The sequence below is a fragment of the Gossypium arboreum genome, chromosome 12 (genome assembly GCF_025698485.1).
Source record: "Gossypium arboreum isolate Shixiya-1 chromosome 12, ASM2569848v2, whole genome shotgun sequence".
In the NCBI taxonomy this organism is placed as follows: Eukaryota; Viridiplantae; Streptophyta; class Magnoliopsida; order Malvales; family Malvaceae; genus Gossypium; species Gossypium arboreum.
The window spans coordinates 109607382-109629792 of NC_069081.1; the positions used below are offsets into that span (position 1 = coordinate 109607382).

At 36.7% G+C, this 22411-nt stretch overlaps 1 protein-coding gene and 1 long non-coding RNA gene across 2 annotated transcripts; both read left to right on the forward strand.

Moving 5' to 3' along the window:
• The first annotated feature begins 18012 nt into the window (after positions 1–18012).
• Positions 18013–19853, forward strand: LOC108458615 (pentatricopeptide repeat-containing protein PNM1, mitochondrial). The gene has a single exon (XM_017758027.2). It carries the CDS (start codon positions 18172–18174, stop codon positions 19693–19695), a length of 1524 nt encoding a protein of 507 aa, XP_017613516.1. The 5' UTR covers positions 18013–18171; the 3' UTR covers positions 19696–19853.
• A 1119-nt stretch (positions 19854–20972) lies between these two features.
• LOC128285607 (uncharacterized) lies at positions 20973–21764 on the forward strand. The gene is made up of 2 exons (XR_008276105.1): positions 20973–21222; positions 21294–21764. It is a non-coding gene; the product is annotated as an uncharacterized LOC128285607 (long non-coding RNA).
• The last annotated feature ends 647 nt before the right edge of the window (positions 21765–22411 follow it).

Below are 22411 nucleotides of genomic sequence, written 5' to 3' on the forward strand. Positions count from 1 at the left end.
ATAATTTATTCAGCTTCTAATTCATCTCCCACAATTTATGGTGATTTTCCAAAGTCACGTTACTGCTGCTGTCCCAAGCAGATTTATTACCAAATCACTCCTTCATACACCTATCTTGCATGCTTGTTATTTAAACATGTATATCACCAACCAATCATCACATATCTATGATTTTACTTAAGTATAATCTCCATTTCATCATTTTAACACACAACATGTTAGCTGATTTTTCCCTTTAACATCTAAGGCACACGCATGCTCATTTGTTTGGCTCAACTTCACCTATCTTCCATTTTTCATCAAAAGAACATGAAACAACAACCATTTCCTTCATTTTAATTCATGACCAAATGCTCACAACACAACTAAAAATCAAAATATACTTCAAGAGTTAAGGTAGAATCAAGAAGAACTCGTGAACCTCAAAATAGAAGCAAGGTACCAAGAACTTACCTTCAATTTTCCTCCTCTTAATGACCGAATACTCAAGAGCTTTCTCCTCTCCTTTCTCTTCTCTAACTTTCAGCTATGATGAACAAAGATGGACAAAACTTTGTTCTTTTCACCCTTTTCTTTTAATAAAACTTCATATTTCATCCATTTAATTCTTTAATACAAAAGACATGAAATTCTTATCATGAAATATTTACCTAACCCATTATCATGAAACATTTACCTAACCCATTATCATGAAACATTTACCTAACCTATTATCATGAAACATTTACCTAACCCATTATCATGAAACATTTACCTAACCTATTATCAAGGAACATTTACCTAACCTATTATCAATTTGTATCAATTTGTACCATAAATTATGGATATCAAGTGTACATTTTGTCTATAACAACATGATGGCTGGCCACTTCATGTAAATGGGAGGTTTGTCATGCAAATCCTCCTATTTTGCACTCCTATTTATTTGGTCACTTCAATTTAGCCTATAGCATTTTCAAACATTTTCACATAGGTCCTATTTCATAATTTCACCCCCTTTTTCTTATGGAACAAAAATTAACTAAAATTACCGGGTTCTATCTTAAGCTTGGGCTTTCTAGAGGCCCACTAACATAATTAAACCTATGCCAACATTCACAGATTCACGAAAATTGGGCGTTATAACTCTACCCTCCTTAAAGAAATTTCGTCCTCGAAATTTTCCTAATCCAAACAGATGAGGGTATTGCTGTTGCATCGTCTCTTCTGGCTCCCAAACTCAGAAGTTTCCCCTTCCTTAACTTGTTGAAAACGAGCGACCAAAGACTCATCATTCAACTTTTTTTCCTTAATCTGATCCACCCAAGTTGGCCTCGCTTGCAACTCAGCCAACAGACTTCCATCATCATACTGAGACTCGAGACGAGCAAACATTGCTCTCGGATCGACATGACTCTACAACTTAGAGCATCGGCTACCACATTAGCCTCGCTTGGGTGATACTCGATCGAACAATCATAATCTTTAAGCAACTCAATCCATCTCATTTGCCTAAGGTTCAGCTCCTTCGAGTCAACAAATACTTAAGACTCTTGTGGTCGGTGTATATAATACACCTTTCTCCGTACAAGTAATGTCTCCAAATCTTAAGTGCAAATATCATCGCCGCCAACTCTAAATCATGAGTCGGATAGTTCCCTCATGAGGCTTAAGCTTCGTGATGCATATGCAACCACCTTACCTCTTGCATTAACACGCACCCAAACCCACGTGTGATGCGTCCACTGTACACACTAAAATCCTTTCCGGACTCTACTGAATCAACACAGTGCTTCAATCGAACTTTTTCAACTTCTCAAAAGCTTCCTCTGCTTCTCACCCATACAAACGGTACTCATTTCCTTATGAGTTTTGTCGAGGTGCCGCCATCACGTAAAAACCTTCTACAAACCTTCAGAGTATCCTCGCCACCCTAGGAAACTCCGTATTTACACCTCGACCTAGGCGGCTTCCATTTCAAAATCGCTTCAATTTTCCGAGGGTCCACTTTAATCCCTCAGCAGAGACCACATGTCCTAAGAAAGTTACCTCCTCAACCAAAATTCACACTTGCTGAACTTCACAAAGAGTTCCTTCTCCTTAATACTTACAAAGACTATACGGAGATGCACATTATGTTTTGTTTTAGTTTCGAATATACGGATATCGTCAATAAAGACGACTACGAATTGATCTAAAATGGTTGGAACACATGATTCATCAGATCCATAAACGCTGCAGAGCGTTCGTTAGTCCAAATGGCATAACCGAAACTCGTAATGACCATACCGAGTCCTCGAATGTCGTCTTTTGGATATCTGCCTCCTTGACCCTTAACTGATGATATCCAGATCGAAGGTCGATCTTGGAAAATACAGAAGCTCTTCTAAGCTGGTCGAATAGATCGTCAATCCTTGACAGTGGATACTTATTCTTAATCGTCAGTTTGTTCAACTGGCGATAATCAATGCACATCCGCATCGTACCATCCTTCTTTTTCATGAATAGCACTGGTGCTCCCCATGGAGACAAGCTTGGCCTAATGAAGCCCCTATCCAACAACTCTTAAATTTGAGCCTTTAACTCCACTAACTCCTTCGGTGCCATCCTATACGGTACGATGGACACAAAGCGCGTTCGTGCAACAAATCTATTCCAAACTCAACTTCTTGGTTCGGAGGCAATCCTGGAAGCTCCTCCGGAAAAACATCTTGGAACTCCTTTACGGTCCTAACCTTATCCGCTGTCAATCCCTCCTCTTCTGACTGACTTACAAATACCAATTAGGCCTCACAACCTTTCTAAATCCACTTTTCGGCTTTTAATGCTGACACCACATTGGACAAATAATCCCTTCTCTCACCTATCACCATAACCTCCTTATCCTTTGTAGTCCTTAACACCATTCGTTTAGCAGCACAATCTAGGGTCGCTTTATGCTTAACAAGCCAATCCATTCCCAAAATGAGATCAAACTCTCCGAACGGTAACTCCATCAGATCTCCAGGGAAAATCTTACCTTGAGTTTCTAAGGGTACATTCCTATACAGCTTGTCTACCCTAATTGAGTGACCCAAGGGACTTAGTACAGATACCCCACTCACAATCTCCTCAGAGCAGTTCAAGTCTTCGATAATTCGTTCTGTGGTCTCTAACCAATATTCTGCCACATTCGGGCCTATACCAGACACGCCCTTAAAGATCTCTGTTCCGTTAGTCCCGAAGTCATTCAGAAATAGATCCCCGAATTTCGTTGCCTAAACTTGCTCAGGCAACCCTTTTCAGAACACGAAGCATTACCTGTGACAGGGCATCATCCTCGGCACAGCAGTCATGAGACTCTACCTCTGTTGTCGGTGGTACCGGTGCATCCACCGCCAGCATATGTCTCGAAGACGAAGATCTCGCTCGAGCACTTCCTCGACTCCGTCCACGGCCTCTTGTACTCATATCGTATTATCTTGATTACAAATTTTTATGCATCAATTAATATTCCGGTGTTTATTACAGATGTTTTATGAATCGCATGAGAGTTCGAGTTTGTTTTCGCAGAATCAAGTCTAGCTACAGTTTCAGTCTCTTATTAGATTTTCCTATGGTTTTAGTATCATCTTATCTAAAGTATCCTAGCAGGATTTCAGTACAGACAGATAAGTCAGAAAAATATTCAGAAGAGTTCAGAGTAATATTTACAGACTTGAGCCGGAGATTCGGAATGCCACCTTCTAAAGATCTAAATTTTGAAAACCGCGTTTTTCGCAATCTTTATAAAATTTTTATTTTCGAAAATCTAAATTTTGTAAACCCATTCCACAGCCGAGTTGTTGTAAGCCTGGCTCTGATACCACTAAATGTAGCACCCCAAACCCGGCCCAGAAGTTATGGCCGGATCCGGCATGCCACATCAAAACGTAAAAAAAAAAAATTTTCATTCTAAGTCCAGAAAATCGTACTTGATGTTCAAAAGATTAATTCATTAAGGGTTAAAGTGAAAGGAAGGCATGCACCGTAGGAAACCGGAAAAGAGGTGGTGAGTCCATCTGATCGCTAAGTACCAAGCTCCTTCGGATCCAATCCTAGACATGCATACCGCCATTGCCACACCTTAACGTCATGGATATTTCTAGGAAACCAATTTGATTAAGTCATTTTTAGGAAAAGTGATTAATTTTGGAAAATACTTTCATTGCGGAAGCTTTGCTTGTTGTCGTGTTATTTTGAAATCAATTGTTGTTTTTGAAAACGCGCCCTAAAGCTATCTAATTTTAACAGTTAAAATAAGTATTACCTATCTTAGTAATACATATTAAAACCATCAAAAATAATTAAGCGGCCTTATTATATTTAAAAGCCCAAAACCTCAAACGTAATTAAAAGGATGTCCAGTTCACCAGAAGAAAATCAAACTTTCGAACGGTGGCCATTCCGAATTCCCTCACGCTCCAAGCCCACTATGGTTGGGGATTTCTGCGTGGATGAAAATAAAAGGGGTGAGTTTGGGAAACTCGAGTGTAAGGAAAACCCATTCAAAGCCCAAGTCACTCAGTTTATTGGGCCTAAGCCCATTCGTGTAATAGTGGTATCTGGGCGAGCCCTTTCAGATTATAATAAACGGGCCTTAGCCCTTATTCAGATAACAAGATGGCCCATAGGCCCATTTCAAAATACATGCAACATCAAGAAACATATGCAAGCCCATTTGGGTAATAGTGGTACTGGGCGAGCCCTTTTCAGATTATAATAAACCGGGCCTTAGCCCTTATTTAGATAATAAGATGGCCCATAGGCCCATTTCAAAATACATGCAACATCAAGAAACATATGCAAGCCCATTTGGGGAGACTACTCAATCCACCAACCACTACACTCCACCCGCATTCAGCCATACACTCCATGTGGGAATAGCTCAACCCACCCAAATTTAACACTCCACAGCTCTGACCTTGCTTGCTCAGCTTAACAAAGAATTGAGGCAAAGATCCAAGATGTGGACAAGCCACTTTCAAGATTCCTCGTCAATATCCCAATCCCATGCATCGATAATATCAACATGGCATGCGAGAAATAACAACAATCAAACATGCATTTAAGTCAATTTAACCCTAAGGGTATTTCGATAATTTATCTCCTAGGGGTAAAACTGTAAATTTTCTATTTTTAAAGGTATTTCAGTAATTTATCTATTTTAGGGTTTTTCATACGTATTCCTACTTTTCATGTACTAACAGAATCATGTACCGAGGGTTCTTACCGAATTGGGCCCGTTGGCCCATCATTCCAATTTTGACCAATTAAGCCCAAAATATCGAGGCACGTAAATCATGCACTTTGCAAATCAAATTTTGCAGCTTACCAAAAACATTAATCGATTTACCTTACGAGCATTCGCACACTCACAAATCTACAAGATACCGGTTTTGGCATTTCGCTTTTCGACTTTTGCCGATCCGGACTAAGAAAGAGGGTGTTAGTTGCACACATTGCTTATGACGATATGCTTTGAGATCCACACACGCGCCTACAATTGGATTACTAACACATTAATCTAACTATTCAAATACGAACTACGATTAACCCTTACAATATTCGCCAACCACACCTACAGATCATAGTAAGCTTATAAGAAAACAATAAGCAACTCATTAACAAATTTTTGTCAATGTTTACCACATAATCATAATTTCACTGCAAGTGTCTTCCCGAGCAACAGTCACTAAATCATTTATAATCGAGCTACTGAAACTCCAAATCAAGTTCCGTTAATTTTCCTTGAAAATAGACTCATATATCTTCTATCCATAAAATTTTCAGAATTTTTGGTTTAGCCAATCAATACCATATTTTTCTCAAAATTATATTGTAAATATTCCTCTATTTGTTAAAAATCTATCAAGCTATTTTTTGGAGTTGTAGTTACGAATTTATTTATATCTGGAGCTACGGAACTCCAAATTAAGATCCGTTAATTTTTCTAGAAACTAAGCTCACATATATTTTTACAATAAAATTTTTAGAATTTTTTATTTAGCCAATTAGTTTACATTTACTCAACTTGCATATATAACTACATATGTATCATCTATTTCATACGCCCATGAAATCTCTATATATACCGGTAATAGTATGTTCTAATTTAATTAATGTTCAAATTAGATTACTGTTGTAATGTATTTAAAGTTTGTTCCAATTTATATTACAAGACTAAGTTTGATTCAAGTTTTAGTGTTTTAATGTTCAAAAATGTCCAAATTAATCTAATTTACGTTATGGTCAAATTTTGTTCCAAGTTTAAAAGTTTCAATTATTCTAATTAAATATATACAAAAAATACAAACTTTTTAATATCAAAACCGAAGAAACCCCTAAAATTGATGGTTCAATGGTGTGGTCCTAGGGGTATATTTCTGAGGAGGTCGACGTTCACGTTGTGGGTGATCGCGACGACCAACATCCTCTTCAGTCGCAAGTGAGGGTGTCTGATACATAGAAGAAAAATCATATGGCTCGAATGGAATCGATGAACTTGAGCCGGGAGGAGTGCCATGCTGCGGTGGATACAACCCAGTAGGAGTGGAGTACTGCAGTGGATACGGGCCGGGGGCAGTGCTATAATGCGGTGGATATGTGCCGGGAGAGGTGCTATTCTGCGGTGTGTATGACTCAAACATATCAAATCTGTAATGGTATCCGCTTCCCGATGAGCCCGAGAAATTGTCATTGCCCGCAAAATCCGGATGATAAGAAGTATCAGCCGAATGTGAATGCGATGACGAGCCTGGGAAATAGTCATTGCCTGCCAAATCCGGATGATAAGAAGTATCGACGAATGTGAATGCGATCGCTCGGACTCGGCCTCCGGTTGTACCTCGAGCTCGGCCTGGGTCATGCTCGGCATCCGGCGTGGATCGGCTCTATATCGCCATCGCTCAGATATGCCCCAGATCGCCGACGCGTGGGGGGACTATAGTCGATCGCCCACCAAGTAAATATGGCTTCCCATACTAAAGTACCATTGTATGTACTCTAACGATGGGCGCAAATCGAAGACATATCCATCTCGAGGTCTTGAGCCATCCGACTCTCCCACACCGTAATATATCTCCGGTCGTAAACCCCAATGCCGTCCATGTCTCCTCTCTTGTTCTTACTGTGAACCTCCTCCCCACCATTGGCGAATCCGGATGTACCGATGCAACCAAACCGTCAGAGTACTCGATCTCCGTGGTACCACTCGACTACATTGAAATTGATAATTGATGCGTTTGTGCACCACAACAGAGAATCAACGAGGCGCATTTAGGGTATAATAGCCGCAATTTCGGTCTACGGTATGGCATCCATATAAACCGCACGATTAATACCATGATTAAAATTTAACACGGTTGGAGTAAGATATACAAATCAATTACATGTCACGAATATTTGAATAGCTTACCCTTCCCCATGTTGTTCAATCATCGACGATATATCGGAGAAAGGTATCGACCTCCGATACCGGATAAATACTCCATCTACAAAAACAAATTTCAAGTAAATATAGTTTCATTAGAATAGTATCATTATAAAGAAATTGCCAATTACTAACAAGTTAAATTTTATCACCAGTTAACTAGCGGATATACGTATGGTTGGTGACTAACCGATGCCAAGAATGGTATCCGATAAAGAGCCCATGATTGCAACAATATAAGGCATCCGCCCATGTCTACAGCATTAGGCTTTGTCGTCCGACAAAGCTCACGATACAACATTGCCAGAACTGCGGAACCCCAACTATAGGAGCGAACACTACGCAGATAAGTTAACAGAGGTAAATACTGGATATGAACCTTGTTGTTGTTTGAATTGGGCATCAATACACCCCCTATGATATGCATAATGTATGCTCGAGCTGCGCACACCAACTCTTCTTCGGTGGCATTATCTCGATAAATGTTGAAAATTGGCTTTTAGCCATGTAAATTTCAACTCCAAAAGTAGACTCAAGATCGCCGGGCGAGGCTCCTAGTAGGTCAGAACAAAGTGCAATGCTCTCATTATCGCGACTTACGCCCGTGGACGGCATCCCCGTCGATTGGGAGCCCAAACGCAATGCAACATCCTCCGAGTAATCTGCACTCCCACACGGTAAATAAAAGTGTGGTCTCCGGTCACCAACGCCGACCAATGCGGATATTAAATTGTACCGCAAATCGAACGTCCGGTCAATGTCATTGATCCGAATCCAACTAGCTCTAAATCGGACATCGATCGTGCATCCGGGAATATCCTACACTATTCACCCCGCCTTAATATGCGGTACGAGTCCCGATAAAGGTTAAATTACAAAAATAGTTATAATAACATAATTTATTTTCTTAAATTACGTAGATCTTTTTTAATGGAACCCTTGCGTAACAAATAACAATATATTATCAGTATTATTAATCGTGTCACATATGTGAGAAAGTTCCTTATTGATCAATGAAGCCATTACGACGCTTTGCAATTTCAAAATAAATTTCGGTTATTAATTTTATTGTTTGATAGATTTTAAATATTTATTAGAATAACTTATAAAAAATAGCAAACAATTTTTTCGACAACATTTTCTTTTGCTATACTACATTAAAAATTAAATATATCCAATTTAAATACAAATATTATTATTATTTTAAAATGATAATAAGTGAAATATTTTCAGATATTATTTTTTATATTATTTTAGCAAAAATGTTTTAAATGTATTATTTAAGTATTTTTTATATTAATTTAATAAATAACACCGATTTTGACACTTTTTCGTATTTTTATTTTCGTATCTTATTTTTAAAATATATTACTTTCATATTATTTTATTTTAAAACCCTTATTTTAGTACATAATGTTTTAAATGTATTATTTAAATATTTTTAATATTTTTTAATAAATAACCTGATTTTAGCACTTTATTTGGATTTTTTCAGTATCTTATTTTTAAAAATATATTATTTTCCTATTTTATTTCTTCATATTATTTTAGTACATAATGTTTCAAATGTATTATTTAAGTATTTTTATATTTTTCAATAAATATCCCTGATTTTAGCACTTTATTCGTATTTTTTCAGATATTATTTTTTAAAATATATTATTTTCTTATTTTATTTTTTATATTATTTTAGCAAAAAAATTCAAATGTATTAATTAACTGTTTCTATATATTAAGGGTTTTTACTAAATAACCTTGATTTTGATACTTTCTTCGTAATTTTTTATTTTCAGATATTATTTTTAAAATATATTATTTTCGTATTTTATTTCTTTATATTATTTTAGTACATAATGCTTCAAATGTATTATTTAAGTGTTTTTATATTTTTTAATAAATAACCTTGATTTTAGCACTTTATTCATATTGTTTTCAGATATTATTTTTAAAATATATTATTTTGGTATTTTATTTTAGCATAAAATCTTTCAAATGTATTATTTAAGTTTTTTTATATTAATTTAATAAGTAACTGACTTTGGCACCTTGTTCGTATTTTTTATTTTCGGATTTTATTTTTTAATTATACTATTTTCATATTTTATTTTTTATATTATTTTAACAAAAACTCGTCACCACCACTTTCCCCAATAAAGTTTTTTTGTATTTTATTTCTTCTCGTATTTTATTTTTTCATTAATATATTTTTAATTTTTAATTTTTTACTATTTTTGTAAAAAGTTTAAAACCCGATCACATAAAAAATAAAAAATAAAAATAATTCTATAATAAGTCAAATAAATTTAAAAATCTTTTAAACAACCTAAAACACACACTTAACAAATAAATTACATAAAATAATAACAAAAATATTCTTTACACATAAATGCTTAATACTTCAATGAAAATATAAAATAAATACTGAACATACCTTAATATCTCTTCTTAACCAAATAACACCTTACAAAGAAATAAAATAAAAATTATATCGATTTAAATCTAAAACGTTATTAAACTAACATTAATTACTCAAATTTATAAAAAAATTACCTTTTTCTTTCCATCTTTTTCCTTCCCTCTTCTTCTTCTCCTTCTCTTTTCTTTTTCTTTTTTCTTCTCTCACCATTACCTCCTTCTCCTCCTCTCCTTCTTTTTCTTTCTTTTTCTTCTCTTCTTTCTTTCTTCTCTTCTTTCCTTCTTCTCTCTTTTTCTTCTTCTTCTTTGCCGAAAATGAAGCTTGGGGACCATATATTATGGTCCCCCAAACAAAAAACTAAAACCCCTCTGCATGAGGGGTCAAATCGGCACCAAAAGGAGCTGACACCGGTGCCGCCTCTGCCAGAGGCAACACTGGTGCCGCCTCTGGCACCAACATGTCCCTTTTTTTTTTTCTTTTTCAGTTTTTTTTTTATCAGATTCATCGTTTGTCGTAGGAAGTGCACTTTGTCAGATTGGCTGACCATCCTGACATACCATTTTCGTAATTACTTTTTTTGCTGTATTATTTTCAAATTTTTTAATTTTTTTATACTTTTTTAGTAAAAAACCCAAAAATTGTTCATCTATTTCTATCACAATCTGCTTACCAACTTGTGCTTTCATTGATCGTTGCTTTAATTTTCTTTTCTTTTCTTTTTTGCCAAATGCTTTAAATTGTTTAGAATAATCAATTTTTCGTCTCAAAAAGCAAAAGATTTTATGTACAGTAGTTTTGGAAAAACTACATCAATCCCTCTCTAATCTTTGTTTAAAATTTATCAAATTTATAAATTTATCTAAATGTGGAATTTTTATGAATGTCAAGTATGGCTTTATTTTGATAATTGAGGTACTTTGGGTTCGATTGTTACGAAAGAACTATTAATTTTTTTACTTGGTTCCCACGAAAATTGATAGACCGAGGCAGTCTAATGTTTGGCAATCACTTTCATGAGTGAAGAAGAAGGTGCACATCAATGTCATTTGGTGGTAATGGTTGCACTTGCTGATTTTGGTTGGATAGATGGATCGTTAATATTGATCCACTTTTTAATTATGTTGAAGGTCAAGTTAGTGGGGTGAAAGATATTACGATTGCGAACATGGTGGGCGCAAATGCTAAGTGGCAGATAGATATGCTCTTGCCAACTTTGGGGCGAAACATAGTTGATCGCACAGAAGGCTGTTCGGTTCCATCTGATGTACTTGGACGAGATGCAGTTAGTTGGGGTAGTTCCCTATTAGGGCAGTTCTCCTTACCTCACTTGTATCACGACTTTGCTAGTAACTATTGGCAAATATCCATACTTTCAAAAGTCAAAGATATGGATGTCAAAAGTTAGAACTGAGAATAAAAGTATTTATGGCATTGAAATTTGGTTTGAATTTTAGCATGGGATAGTTGCAATTTTGGTCCCTAATTGTATAGGGATTTTACAAGTTGATCCTTGAACCTCAACTATAAATAGGCCTAACCATTTCTCATTTTCTTCATCCCATATTTGTTATTCTCTACTTAAAGCATTGTTCTCTCTCCCTATTTGTAAATTTTTACTTGTATTTTGGAGTGAAATATATTTGGTAGTGCCCAAGGACGTAGGCAAAATTTGCTGAACCTCGTTAAAATTCTGGTGTTCTTTATTGTTTATTTTTGCATATTTTTTGTGAGTGTGATTGTAGTGATTTATTGTGCTATTAAATTACGATAGAGGGATATTCTGGCTAGGAAGACCTGGTACTTAAGTGATCCTCGTGATCCACCTCTCTTTCCTGGGAATTGAACTTAGTGTGATTTTTTAGTACAATAATTTTACTCTTTTACACGCTTCTGCGTAACAATTGGTATCAGAGCTAGATTCGTACTTGGAGAATACGATCGTTTACGGTACTATTCATGTACACGGCACTGTTCACGTATACAGTAGTTAGGATTGAGGAGAAAAATGGTAGAGGCATCGCCATCAGCAAGGACTACTGTGACTAATGCAAAATTTGAAGTAGAGAAATTTGATGGTACCAATAACTTTGGTATGTGGCAATGTGAGATCCTGGATGTCTTATGTCAGCAAGAGCTGGATATAGCCCTTGAAGAAAAACCTGACAAGATGGATGACAAGGAGTGGGCCAAGATTAATAGACAGGAGTGTGGTACAATACGTCTATGTTTGGCCAAAGAGCAGAAGTACTCTGACATGAGGGAGACATCAGTGAAGAAGTTATGGGATACACTAGAAGAAAAGTTTCTAACGAAAAGTCTTGAAAATAGGCTTTCTATGAAAAAGAAACTTTTTCAATTCACGTATGCTCCCGGTATGTCGATGAATGACCATGTGAACTCATTCAATAAAATTTTAGCAGACTTGCTAAATTTGGATGAGAAATTTGAAGATGAAGACAATGCATTATTGTTGTTGAATTCTCTTCCTGATGAATATGATCATCTTACCACCACATTGCTTCATGGGAAGGACATGATCACATTTGATGCAGTGTGTAGTGCGTTGTATAGATCTGAGACTCGAAAGAAAGATAAAAGAGATCATAGAGATACAACTGCAGAAGTCTTAACAGTAAGAGGTCGTTCACGCAGAGCAAACCTGATAGAAGGGGAAAGTCCAAAGGGAGACCCGCCAAAGATGAATGTGCCTTTTGTCTTGAGAAAGGGCATTGGAAAAAGAATTGTCCTAAGTTACAAAAGGGCAAGGCTATTTCTAATGCATGTGTAGCGAAGCATGATGAGAAGTTCGGCTTTAGCTTGGTTGGCATGACAATGGCATGTCCTACGGATGAGTGGATTTTGGATTTGGGATGTACTTACCATATGTGTCCTACTCATGACTGGTTTTCTAGTCTTAAAGAACTAAAATGTGAAGTTGTTCTTATGGGCAATGATAGTGCTTGTAAGACAATGTGAGTGGGTACAATCCAATTGAGGAATCACGACGGCTCAATCCAAGTCTTAACAGATGTTCGCTACGTACCTAGCTTGAAGAAAAATCTCATCTCATTAGGGGCGCTAGAATCTAAAGGGCTCACAATCACTTTGAGAGATGGATTATTAAAGGTAGTAGCCGGAGAATTAACGGTGATGAAAGGTACAAGAAGAAATAACTTGTACTTTTTAAATGGAAGTACAGTTATTAGATCAACATCAACAGTTTCTGCGAAACATGCAGATTCAGAGGCTACCAGGTTATGGCATATGCGATTGGGACATGTTAATGAAAAAGCTTTGCAGACTTTGGCAAAGCAAGGCTTGTTGAAAGGTGCAAATTCTTGCCAATTGGAATTCTGTGAACATTGTGTTCTGGGCAAGCAGACGAGGGTAAAATTTGGTTCAGCAATTTACAATATGAAAGGAATCCTGAACTACGTTCACAGTGATGTGTGAGGACCTACCAAAGTGGCTTCTTTGGGAGGTAAGTACTATTTTGTTACTTTTGTTGATGATTATTCAAGAAAAGTATGGGCGTATCTAATGAAAAGAAAAAGTGAAGTATTGGATGAATTTCTAAAATGGAAAAAAATGATGGAAACTCAGACTGGTCGAAAGGTCAAACGACTTCGATCAGACAATGGTACTGAGTACAAAAATGATCTATTTCTACAAGTATGCAAGATGAGGGCATTGTGTGACACATCACTGTTTGAGATACGCCACAGTAGAATGGGGTGGCAAAACGTATGAATTGGATTATACTGGAGAAAGTTCGATATATGTTGTCCAATATTAGATTGGGCAAGGAATTTTAGGCTAAGGCAGTTACATATGCGTGCCATCTAATTAACCATTTGCCATTAGCTACAATAAATGGAAAAACTCCTATGGAGATGTGGACTGGTAAATCTGCTACTAATTATGATTCTTTACATGTTTTTGGTTCCACTGCATATTATCACGTAAAAGAATCTAAGTTAGACCCAAGAGCAAGGAAAGCATTATTCTTGGGTATAACTGGTGGAGTAAAAGGATACCGTCTTTGATGTCCCGATACAAGGAAGATTGTCTTTAGCAAAGATGTGACTTTTGATGAATCAACCATGTTAAAGTACAAGGATGCACAAAAGGATGGTAAAACCAGTAGTATTTTGCAGCAGGTGAAGCTTGAAAAGGTTAATGATGATCCAGCTAATATTGAAGAGACAAATATGAAGAAATTTCGACCCAAGAACCTCTACAGCAATAAGATTCAATTGCTTATAGGAAGCCAAGAAGAGAGGTTCGTAAGCCTGCTCGCTTTGATGATATGGTGGCCTATGCACTTCCAATTGCAGATGATGATATTCCGTCTACTTATACAGAAGCAATAAGTAACCCTAATGGTGTAAAGTGGTAGCAAGCCATGAATGAATAAATGCAGTCTCTTCATAAAAATAGGACTTGGGAGTTGGTGACACTACCCAAGGGAAAGAAGGCAATTGGATGCAAATGAGTATATGCAAAGAAAGAATGATTTCTTGGTAAAAATAAAATTTGATACAAGGCTAGATTGGCAGCAAAGGGTTACGCTCAGAAAGAATGAATAGACTACAATGAAGTGTTTTCTGTAGTTGTGAAGCATTTGTCTATTCGGATTTTACTAACCTTGGTTGCTCAATATGATATTGAACTAGTTCAGCTTAATGTGAAGACCGCGTTTTTACATGGTGATTTAGAAAAGGAAATCTATATGACTCAGCCAGATAGATTCAAGGTTGTTGGTAAAGAAAATTGGGTTTGCAAACTGACAAAGTTGCTTTATGGATTAAAGCAATCTCTGAGGCAGTGGTACAAGCGATTTGATCAGTTCATGAAAGGAAAAAGGTACACAAAAAGTAAATTTGATCATTACATGTATTTTTAGAAGCTACAAGTAGGAACTTTCATATACTTGCTCTTATATGTTGATGATATGCTGATAGCATCTAAGAGCAAAGTTGGAATTGAGAGATTGAAGACTTAACTTAATTTTGAGTTTAAGATAAAAGATCTAGGTGAAGCTAAGAAGATTCTTGGCATAGAAATATGTAGAGATAAAGCTCATGGCAGAGTTAGCTTGTCTCAGATAGCTTGTCTCAGAAGCAGTATTTGAAGAAGGTAATACAGCAGTTTGGCATGAACGAGTAGACAAAATCTGTAAGTACCCTGTTGGCTTCTCATTTCAAGCTTTCTGCACAACTATCTCCTTCAACCAATACGGAACAAGAATACATGTTGCAAGTTCTGTATTCTAATGCAGTGGGTAGCTTGATGTATGCAATGGTGTGTACAAGACCCGACATTTTACAGGCAGTTAGTATAGTAAGCAGTAGAGGCGAAGCTAGGGGGCTGGAAAAATTTGAAATTTTTTTTAGTAAAGGTAAAATTGCACTTTGTCCCCCCTAAAATTATAAAAATTTGATTTAATCCTTTACAAATTATAAAGATATAAACTATAAAAAATTAAAATTTCATCCGGCCCCCCTAAAAAAATTTTCTGGCTTCGCCTCTGGTAAGTAGGTATATGCATAATCTTGGAAAAAGACGTTGGCAAGCTGTGAAATGGATTCTACGGTATCTTCAGAAGACCGTGGATGTCAGATTACTATTCAAGCAGGATAATACACTTGGTAAAAGTGTTATTGGGTACGTTGATTCTAACTATGCCGGTGATTTGGACAAACGAAGATTAACCACTGGTTATGTGTTTACATTTGTTGAAAGACCAATAAGTTGGAAGTCTACACTACGATCTACTGATTCGTTGTCAACCACGTGTTTAATGCATGGCATGTATAGAGGTCGTAAAGGAAGCTATTTGGTTACAAGGTATGGTTAAAACCTTGGGATTGGTTCAGGAGCATATTAACGTGTATTGTGATAGTCAAAGTGCTATTCATTTAGCAAAGAATCAAGTCTATCATGCATGTACAAAGCATATCGACGTACGATTCCATTTTGTGTGGGAAATTATTAATAAGGGGAAAGTTTATCTTCAGAAGATCAAGACAGCAGATAATCCCGCAGATATGACCAAAGTGGTAACAGCAACCACGTTCGAATATTGTTTGAACTTGATCAATATCCTGCAAGTTTAACAGTTGAAGAAGACACTATTAAGTATTGTTGTCAAAGGTAGAAAGAATTGTGTAAAGATAAGACTATTCTAATCAAATCTTCAAGGTGGAGATTATTGGAAAATATCCATACTTTGAAAAGTCAAAGATATGGATGTCAGAAAGTTGGAACCGAAAATAAGAGTATTTATGGCACCGAAATTTGGTTTGAAATTTGGCATGGGATAATTGCAATTTTGGTCCCTCATTGTATAGGGATTTTACAAGTTGATCCCTGAACCTCAACTATAAATAGGCCTAACCATTTCTCATTTTCTTCATCCCATATTTGTTATTCTCTACTTAAAACATTGTTATCTCTCCCTATTTGTAAATTTTTACTTGTATTTTAGAGTGAAATATATTTGGTAGTGCCCGAGGATGTAGGCAAAATTTGCTGAACCTCGTTAAAATTCTGGTGTTCTTTATTGTTTATTTTTGCATATTTTTGTGAGTGTGATTATAGTGATTTATTGTGCTATTTAATTACGATAGAGGGATATTCTGGCTAGGAAAGACCTGGTACTTAAGTTATCCTCGTGATCCACCTCTTTTTTGGGAATTGAACTTAGTGTAATTTTTCAGTACAATAATTTTACTCTTTTACACGCTTCTGCGCAACAGTAACAGCTAGGAAAAGGAAAGATTGATTTGGAAGCGGGTTTGGAAATTGGCTGTGCCGCAACGAGTGCGTTAGTTTATATGGTTAGTGTTGCGACAGAGAATCCTTACTAATGAGAAGCGTCATCATCGGTGTTGATGAATATTAGTGAATCCATAAGAGTTGCGAGGGAGAATCCATATTGTAGCCTAACCAACAGTCTACTAAGTTGGTTTGCATGCCGTTCGCCACTGCGAGCCTGTTAGGGCGATTTGGCGTTAGTTATTTAATCGATCAACTCGACATGTTCTTTACCAAGCTGCTGGCTGCTTAGATAAAGGAGAATATTAGTGAAGTGGCTCGCACTGGAATATTAGCAGGGTAGATTTGAGAGAGGCTAAATAGGTATATTTTTTAGAATGAAAGCAAGTCAAAGTCTATGGTTGCCAGGCACTGTTGGGCAGAGGCCATGTCTCATGGGGTGGTCATGGTAAAAGTTAAACCCGATGGTGGAAAAGTGAGCGGGGCCGGTTATTGTATGCCGTTCAGTGGTTGAGTCAAGGTAAACACCGATATTGCTATAGACGTTGCTTCAAGCACAATTGTTGTAAAGGGTTGATTCGGAACTCTTATGGGAATTGGCTATCTGGGTTCAATCGAAGCATTGGATAGATCTCTGTGCTATGGGAAAAGTTTCAGGAGATTGATGGCTTGCGGGTAGCATAGGGTAAAGGGTACTGTTAGGTGATCTTGGAGAATGATAATTTGGAAGCTACACAGGTAATAACAGATGGATTCGTTGGTATCATTGCCAACAACTGGATTCGTTGGTATCATTGCCAACAACTCGATGCGACACATTCAAGGTTTATTGGAATTGCAATGGGAGGTGCCGATGCAACATGGTTGTGGACTTTATGGCCAAGGCGTTTCACAAGAAAGCTGCTGCCCTTCAGCAGTTCGAGAATCCTATACGAAGGTTTTGGGCGATATTAGCTAGGGATATAGGGCGCAATAGTCTGTAGTGGTGTTGCTACTTTCTTGTTTCAAACCAATTGTTTTATTTAAAAATTCCTATTAACAATATATCAACAAGAAGGAATTGTATTCTCCCTTTTCAATAGAATAATCAAAATTTTCTTCCTGATTTTCCGCTTTTTTAGTTGAATTTAAATTGTTTCAGGAAAAAAAAGCTAAAAATTAAGAGAAAAATTCTTATTTACTATTCTCCTATTAAAAAAGAATAAAAATAATATAAAAGAATAAAAATAATATAAAATCACAGTTTTGTAACTCATTCTCTATTTCAACATGCATTTGGTTGAAATCATTATTTTAAAATTAATTTATTCTAAAAAGATCCCAAAGCCCAAATGAGTCCGAAGTACTAGTCAACAAAGAAGCCCAACTATGTAGAATCTGGCTTTCTTGCAGGGTCCATTTTAACACTGTAGATTAGGGGTTTGGCTTCTCCAGTTCTAGGGTTTTTCGCCATTTTTCCTAAATGAAGACTTAATTTATTTTTCTCATCACTGACTTCCTTCCACTCTCTTCTCTACAACCCATTTTCATTCTCTTTGAAAATAAAATGCCGCCATTAACGTCTCTGCAACTCCGTCGGCTGCTTCACCGTTGCGTCTCTTCGCCTTCTCCCTTTCAACCCCATGCTTTGCTTTCTCCGAAACCTCAATTTACGCCCACCCATTTCCCCAAATTGCCATTTGTGATCTCTAAACCCTTTTCCACCCAGAACCCTAACCCTCAAACCCCAGATCCGGTTGCTTTATCTCTTTCGGCTGAACTCCTCAAGGACCCTTCTTTAGACCCTCTCACTATCACCCCTAGACTCCAGCTTCACTTTTCTCACATCAAACCAACCCCTTTGTTAATCTCCCAGACCCTCAATCTCTCCCCTGAAGCTGGCCGAACCGTTTTAGGGTTTAACGATTGGGTTTTATCGGACCCCGATTTTAACCACACCGATGAAACGCTTTCGTTTTTCATCGATTATTTCGGTCGAAGAAAAGATTTCAAAGCTGCCCACGATCTCCTTGTCAATCACAAGTCTGTTGCCGGGCCTAAAACTCTTAACTCCTCCATTGATAGGCTGGCTCATGCTGGCAGGCCAACTCAAGTTCTGGGGTTCTTCGAGAGAATGGAGAAGGATTATGGTTTCAAAAGAAATAAAGAATCACTGAAGTTAGTAGTGGAGAAATTGTGTGAAAATGGCTACGCGAGTTATGCTGAGAAATTGGTGAAAGACTCAGCCAACGAGATATTTCCGGATGAGATGATATGTGACTTGTTGATCAAAGGTTGGTGTGTTAATGGGAAGCTTGAAGAAGCCAGAAGATTAGCTGGGGAAATGTATAGGGGAGGTTTTGAGATCGGTACAATGGCGTATAATGCAATGCTTGATTGTATTTGTAAGCTTTGTAGGGAAAAAGATCCATTTCGACTTCATTCGGAAGCTGAGAAAGTTCTGCTTGATATGGATTTTAATGGGGTTCCAAGAAATGTGGAGACTTTTAACTTGTTGTTGAATAATCTTTGTAAGATTAGGAAAACTGAGGATGCAGTGAAGTTGTTTTTTAGGATGGGGGAATGGGGGTGTTATCCGAATGCAGAGAGTTATTTGATTATGATTCGTAGTTTGTATCAGGCTGCTAGAATAGGAGAAGGAGATGAGATGATGGACGGGATGAAATCTGCTGGATTTGGTGATCAGCTTGGCAAGAAAGAATATTATGGATTTCTGAAGATTTTGTGTGGGATTGAAAGGGTTGAGCATGCAATGAGTGTTTTTAAGAAAATGAAGGCTGATGGGTGTAAACCTGGCATTAAGACTTATAATTTGTTAATGGGGAAATGGTGTGCTCATAATCGGCTAGATCGAGCCAATGCACTCTACAATGAAGCTCTGAAAAATGGGGTGCCAGTGGAACCTAGGCCGTATCGTGTTGATCCAAGATATATGAAGAAAACTAAAGCTGTGAAGAAGAAGAAGAAGAGGGAGACTTTTTCTGAGAAAATGGCTAGGAAGAGGAGACGGCTCAAGCAAATTCGACTGAGTTTTGTAAAGAAGAGTAAAGGAAGGATGCGCAGTGCCTAAACTTATTTTTTTCCTTACTGAAAATTTAAGTGAAATGACAATGTCAATTGGAATTTGAGGTTCTTTTCTGATCTTTGGTCATTTGTCTTTTTATGATTTATGTTGTAAAATTTCAGTTCTTGTTTTTACTCTAATATTGGCAACATTAGAAATAAAAATTGTTCCGAGTAATTCATCTTACTCAATCTAAGACCTTACAACAGGAGGATTGATGGTTTAGGTCTTGAGTTGTGACATGCATTTTTAGTTTTCAAGAATCCTTCAAATAGAATAGTTGGTCAAACATTGCAGATGCAAAATATATGTGACTTTGATCTTAGGACATTGCTATTTTCTAAATTTACTGCAAGGTGACCGTGCAACCCTGTCCCTCGTCAGTGTACCAGGCAATGAAAATTAAACCAAAAAATTGCCTTCCTATAGGCTGTGTCACCCCTTGGTTATGATGTATTGCCAGCTAAGTCATAATGGTCAATTGCAAGTGTCGATACCTAGGATCTATTTTATTTGTCTTCTTCTGGTTTATATTTGAAATAGGTTTGAGTTTGGCCTTTCTTAGAGGTTCCATGTTAGTGTTATGGTTATTCTGAGTGCTTAGATTGCAGAATTTATAAGCAAAATCTGTGCCTGCTTTTGCTATTCTGTTGATAAACTGGTACACAATGTTGGAAGTGTTGATTTATCATATAATAAAGATAGCATATTCTAGTTCCGTGTTTGCATTAAAAATGTAGGAATTTGCCTATGTTTGGAGATAAAGAGTTATATAGATATTAAGTGAAAGAAACGAAATGGGCAATATCATAATGTGGACGGCTAAGCTTCCTTACCGTTTTAGGTCTTTCAGCCTCCTATTTCTTGCCAAGGCAGTAGCTTACCAGCTTCTCAGTAAACTACTGACTTTATACCCCTTTTTGGGGGTCTTTTGGTGGCCGAGCCTGTAAAAGGTAGAAAACTAGCTACTAGCGGGGAACCGGAGTTGATATTCTGAGGTGCACCAATGATGCTTAAGTCAATAAATGTTGGAGGGGCAAGATAGGGAAATTTAGACAAATATAGTTTTTAAAATATGACTCAGAATGCAGTATCTTTCATTTATATTTGATATTCTGTATAGTTGGCAATAATCCAACCTCTCTTTTGGCTCGTGTGTCTGGTAACTCAGCTTGACTCGAGCATATGGTCCATTTAGCTAACGGGTATACTGGTTGGTCTGTTTCCTCGAGGCCTGAAAACTCATCTTAAGTAAAGGCCGGTTGAATTTGGTCTCTGAACTCGTTTAGGTTTCAAGTACTGTGATATCTACAGAGTACCCTAGTTTCCGCTAACCATGAGATTTCAATGCTGTAATTTGATGGAAATGTTTGAATTCAAGAAATGAAAACTCGCTACGGCACTAAAAGCTGCAGTGGCATCCATGTTTCAGGGTGTATGAGGTTATGTGGCTTGACCATTTTGAAGCAGGTAAGTGCCAAACCAGAGACGTCAGCACCTTTGGGTGTATAGTGTGTTCTTGTTCTGATATTGGTATGTATACATGCTGGTATGAACTGATTCATAGGTAGGCTTTGCCAAGTCAGATGAATTAAGTTGTACAGATCTTCCCATGTGCTCAGGATTTCCCTTCCAGAATCGAACAGAGCTGTCAATCACAATGAATCAGGATGCAGGCTGAGTGAAATGGGGGGAGAGGTCTTGTTGGTCGGAGTTCCTTTGGAGGAAAAAAAGGTTAGAGGGTGTTTGGAATTTGCACTTTGACCCAAAGTGGTAAGGGTGGGAAGAGAGATGGGAGGTCTAATCCAACCGCTTTGCCATTCTTCTAGTGTTTATTGTTAATAAACAAATCCAGATAAAAGTGTTTGAGATTCCATAATTAAAGGACAAATAACAATTGGATCGCTTTTGTTTAGTGTGTATTTTTATACAGATAAAAATCACATGCAAAGGTGCTAACATGTGGTAGCTTTCAAGCATGTGATGGGAGGGCTTTTCTTAAATTTTACCTTTTGATTCATTGAATGAATGTTACTCCAGTTTGGGAGTATCAAATTTTAGATTTTCTTGTATTATTTTGGAGGGCTCCCCACGGTATTAATAATTTTGTTTCAAATAGACGTAGTACGTGAATTTTAGACCCAATACTTCATCAAAACCATACAAAAAGGGAAAGGCTTGTGGTTAACAAAAGAGAAAAAAAGATGCTTTGCGTAATCTTGAATTAATATTTTAAGGGTAAAATATTTGTTTTAATTATTATTATTTTATTTAATCAGTTAAATATTTTAGTCACAGTAATAAAAAGGATGATATTATTTGCCTAATAATAAATTTATTTTTCCAATAATTACACATTCCATCTTAAATGTTTAATATAATAAACTCAATAAATTTTATCAGTTGTACTCTTTCTCACTCTAGCAACACACCCCTCAACCCTTTTGTCACCCACCGTATGCGTCCCATCACCATTTGGATCACATTGGTTTTTGTCAATTTGCAGCTTGGAAGTTCTATCTAGTTTTAGTTGGGTAAACTTAAATATGAAATGGTTACTTACTCTCTTAAAATTGTGTTTTTGGTTGTCCATCGCAAGATTATATATAGTAAAATCAACTTTTAAAGTTTACTCTAAAAATAAAAAAATACATAATTTTTTTAAAAAACTATAATAAATCCAAAATTTCATAAAAATATAAAAGATATATAAAAGTTTTTA

Bases quoted from the DNA above. Each gene is read 5' to 3' on its own strand.
- LOC108458615 (XM_017758027.2), top strand. From the start codon at position 18,172: ATGCCGCCATTAACGTCTCTGCAACTCCGTCGGCTGCTTCACCGTTGC.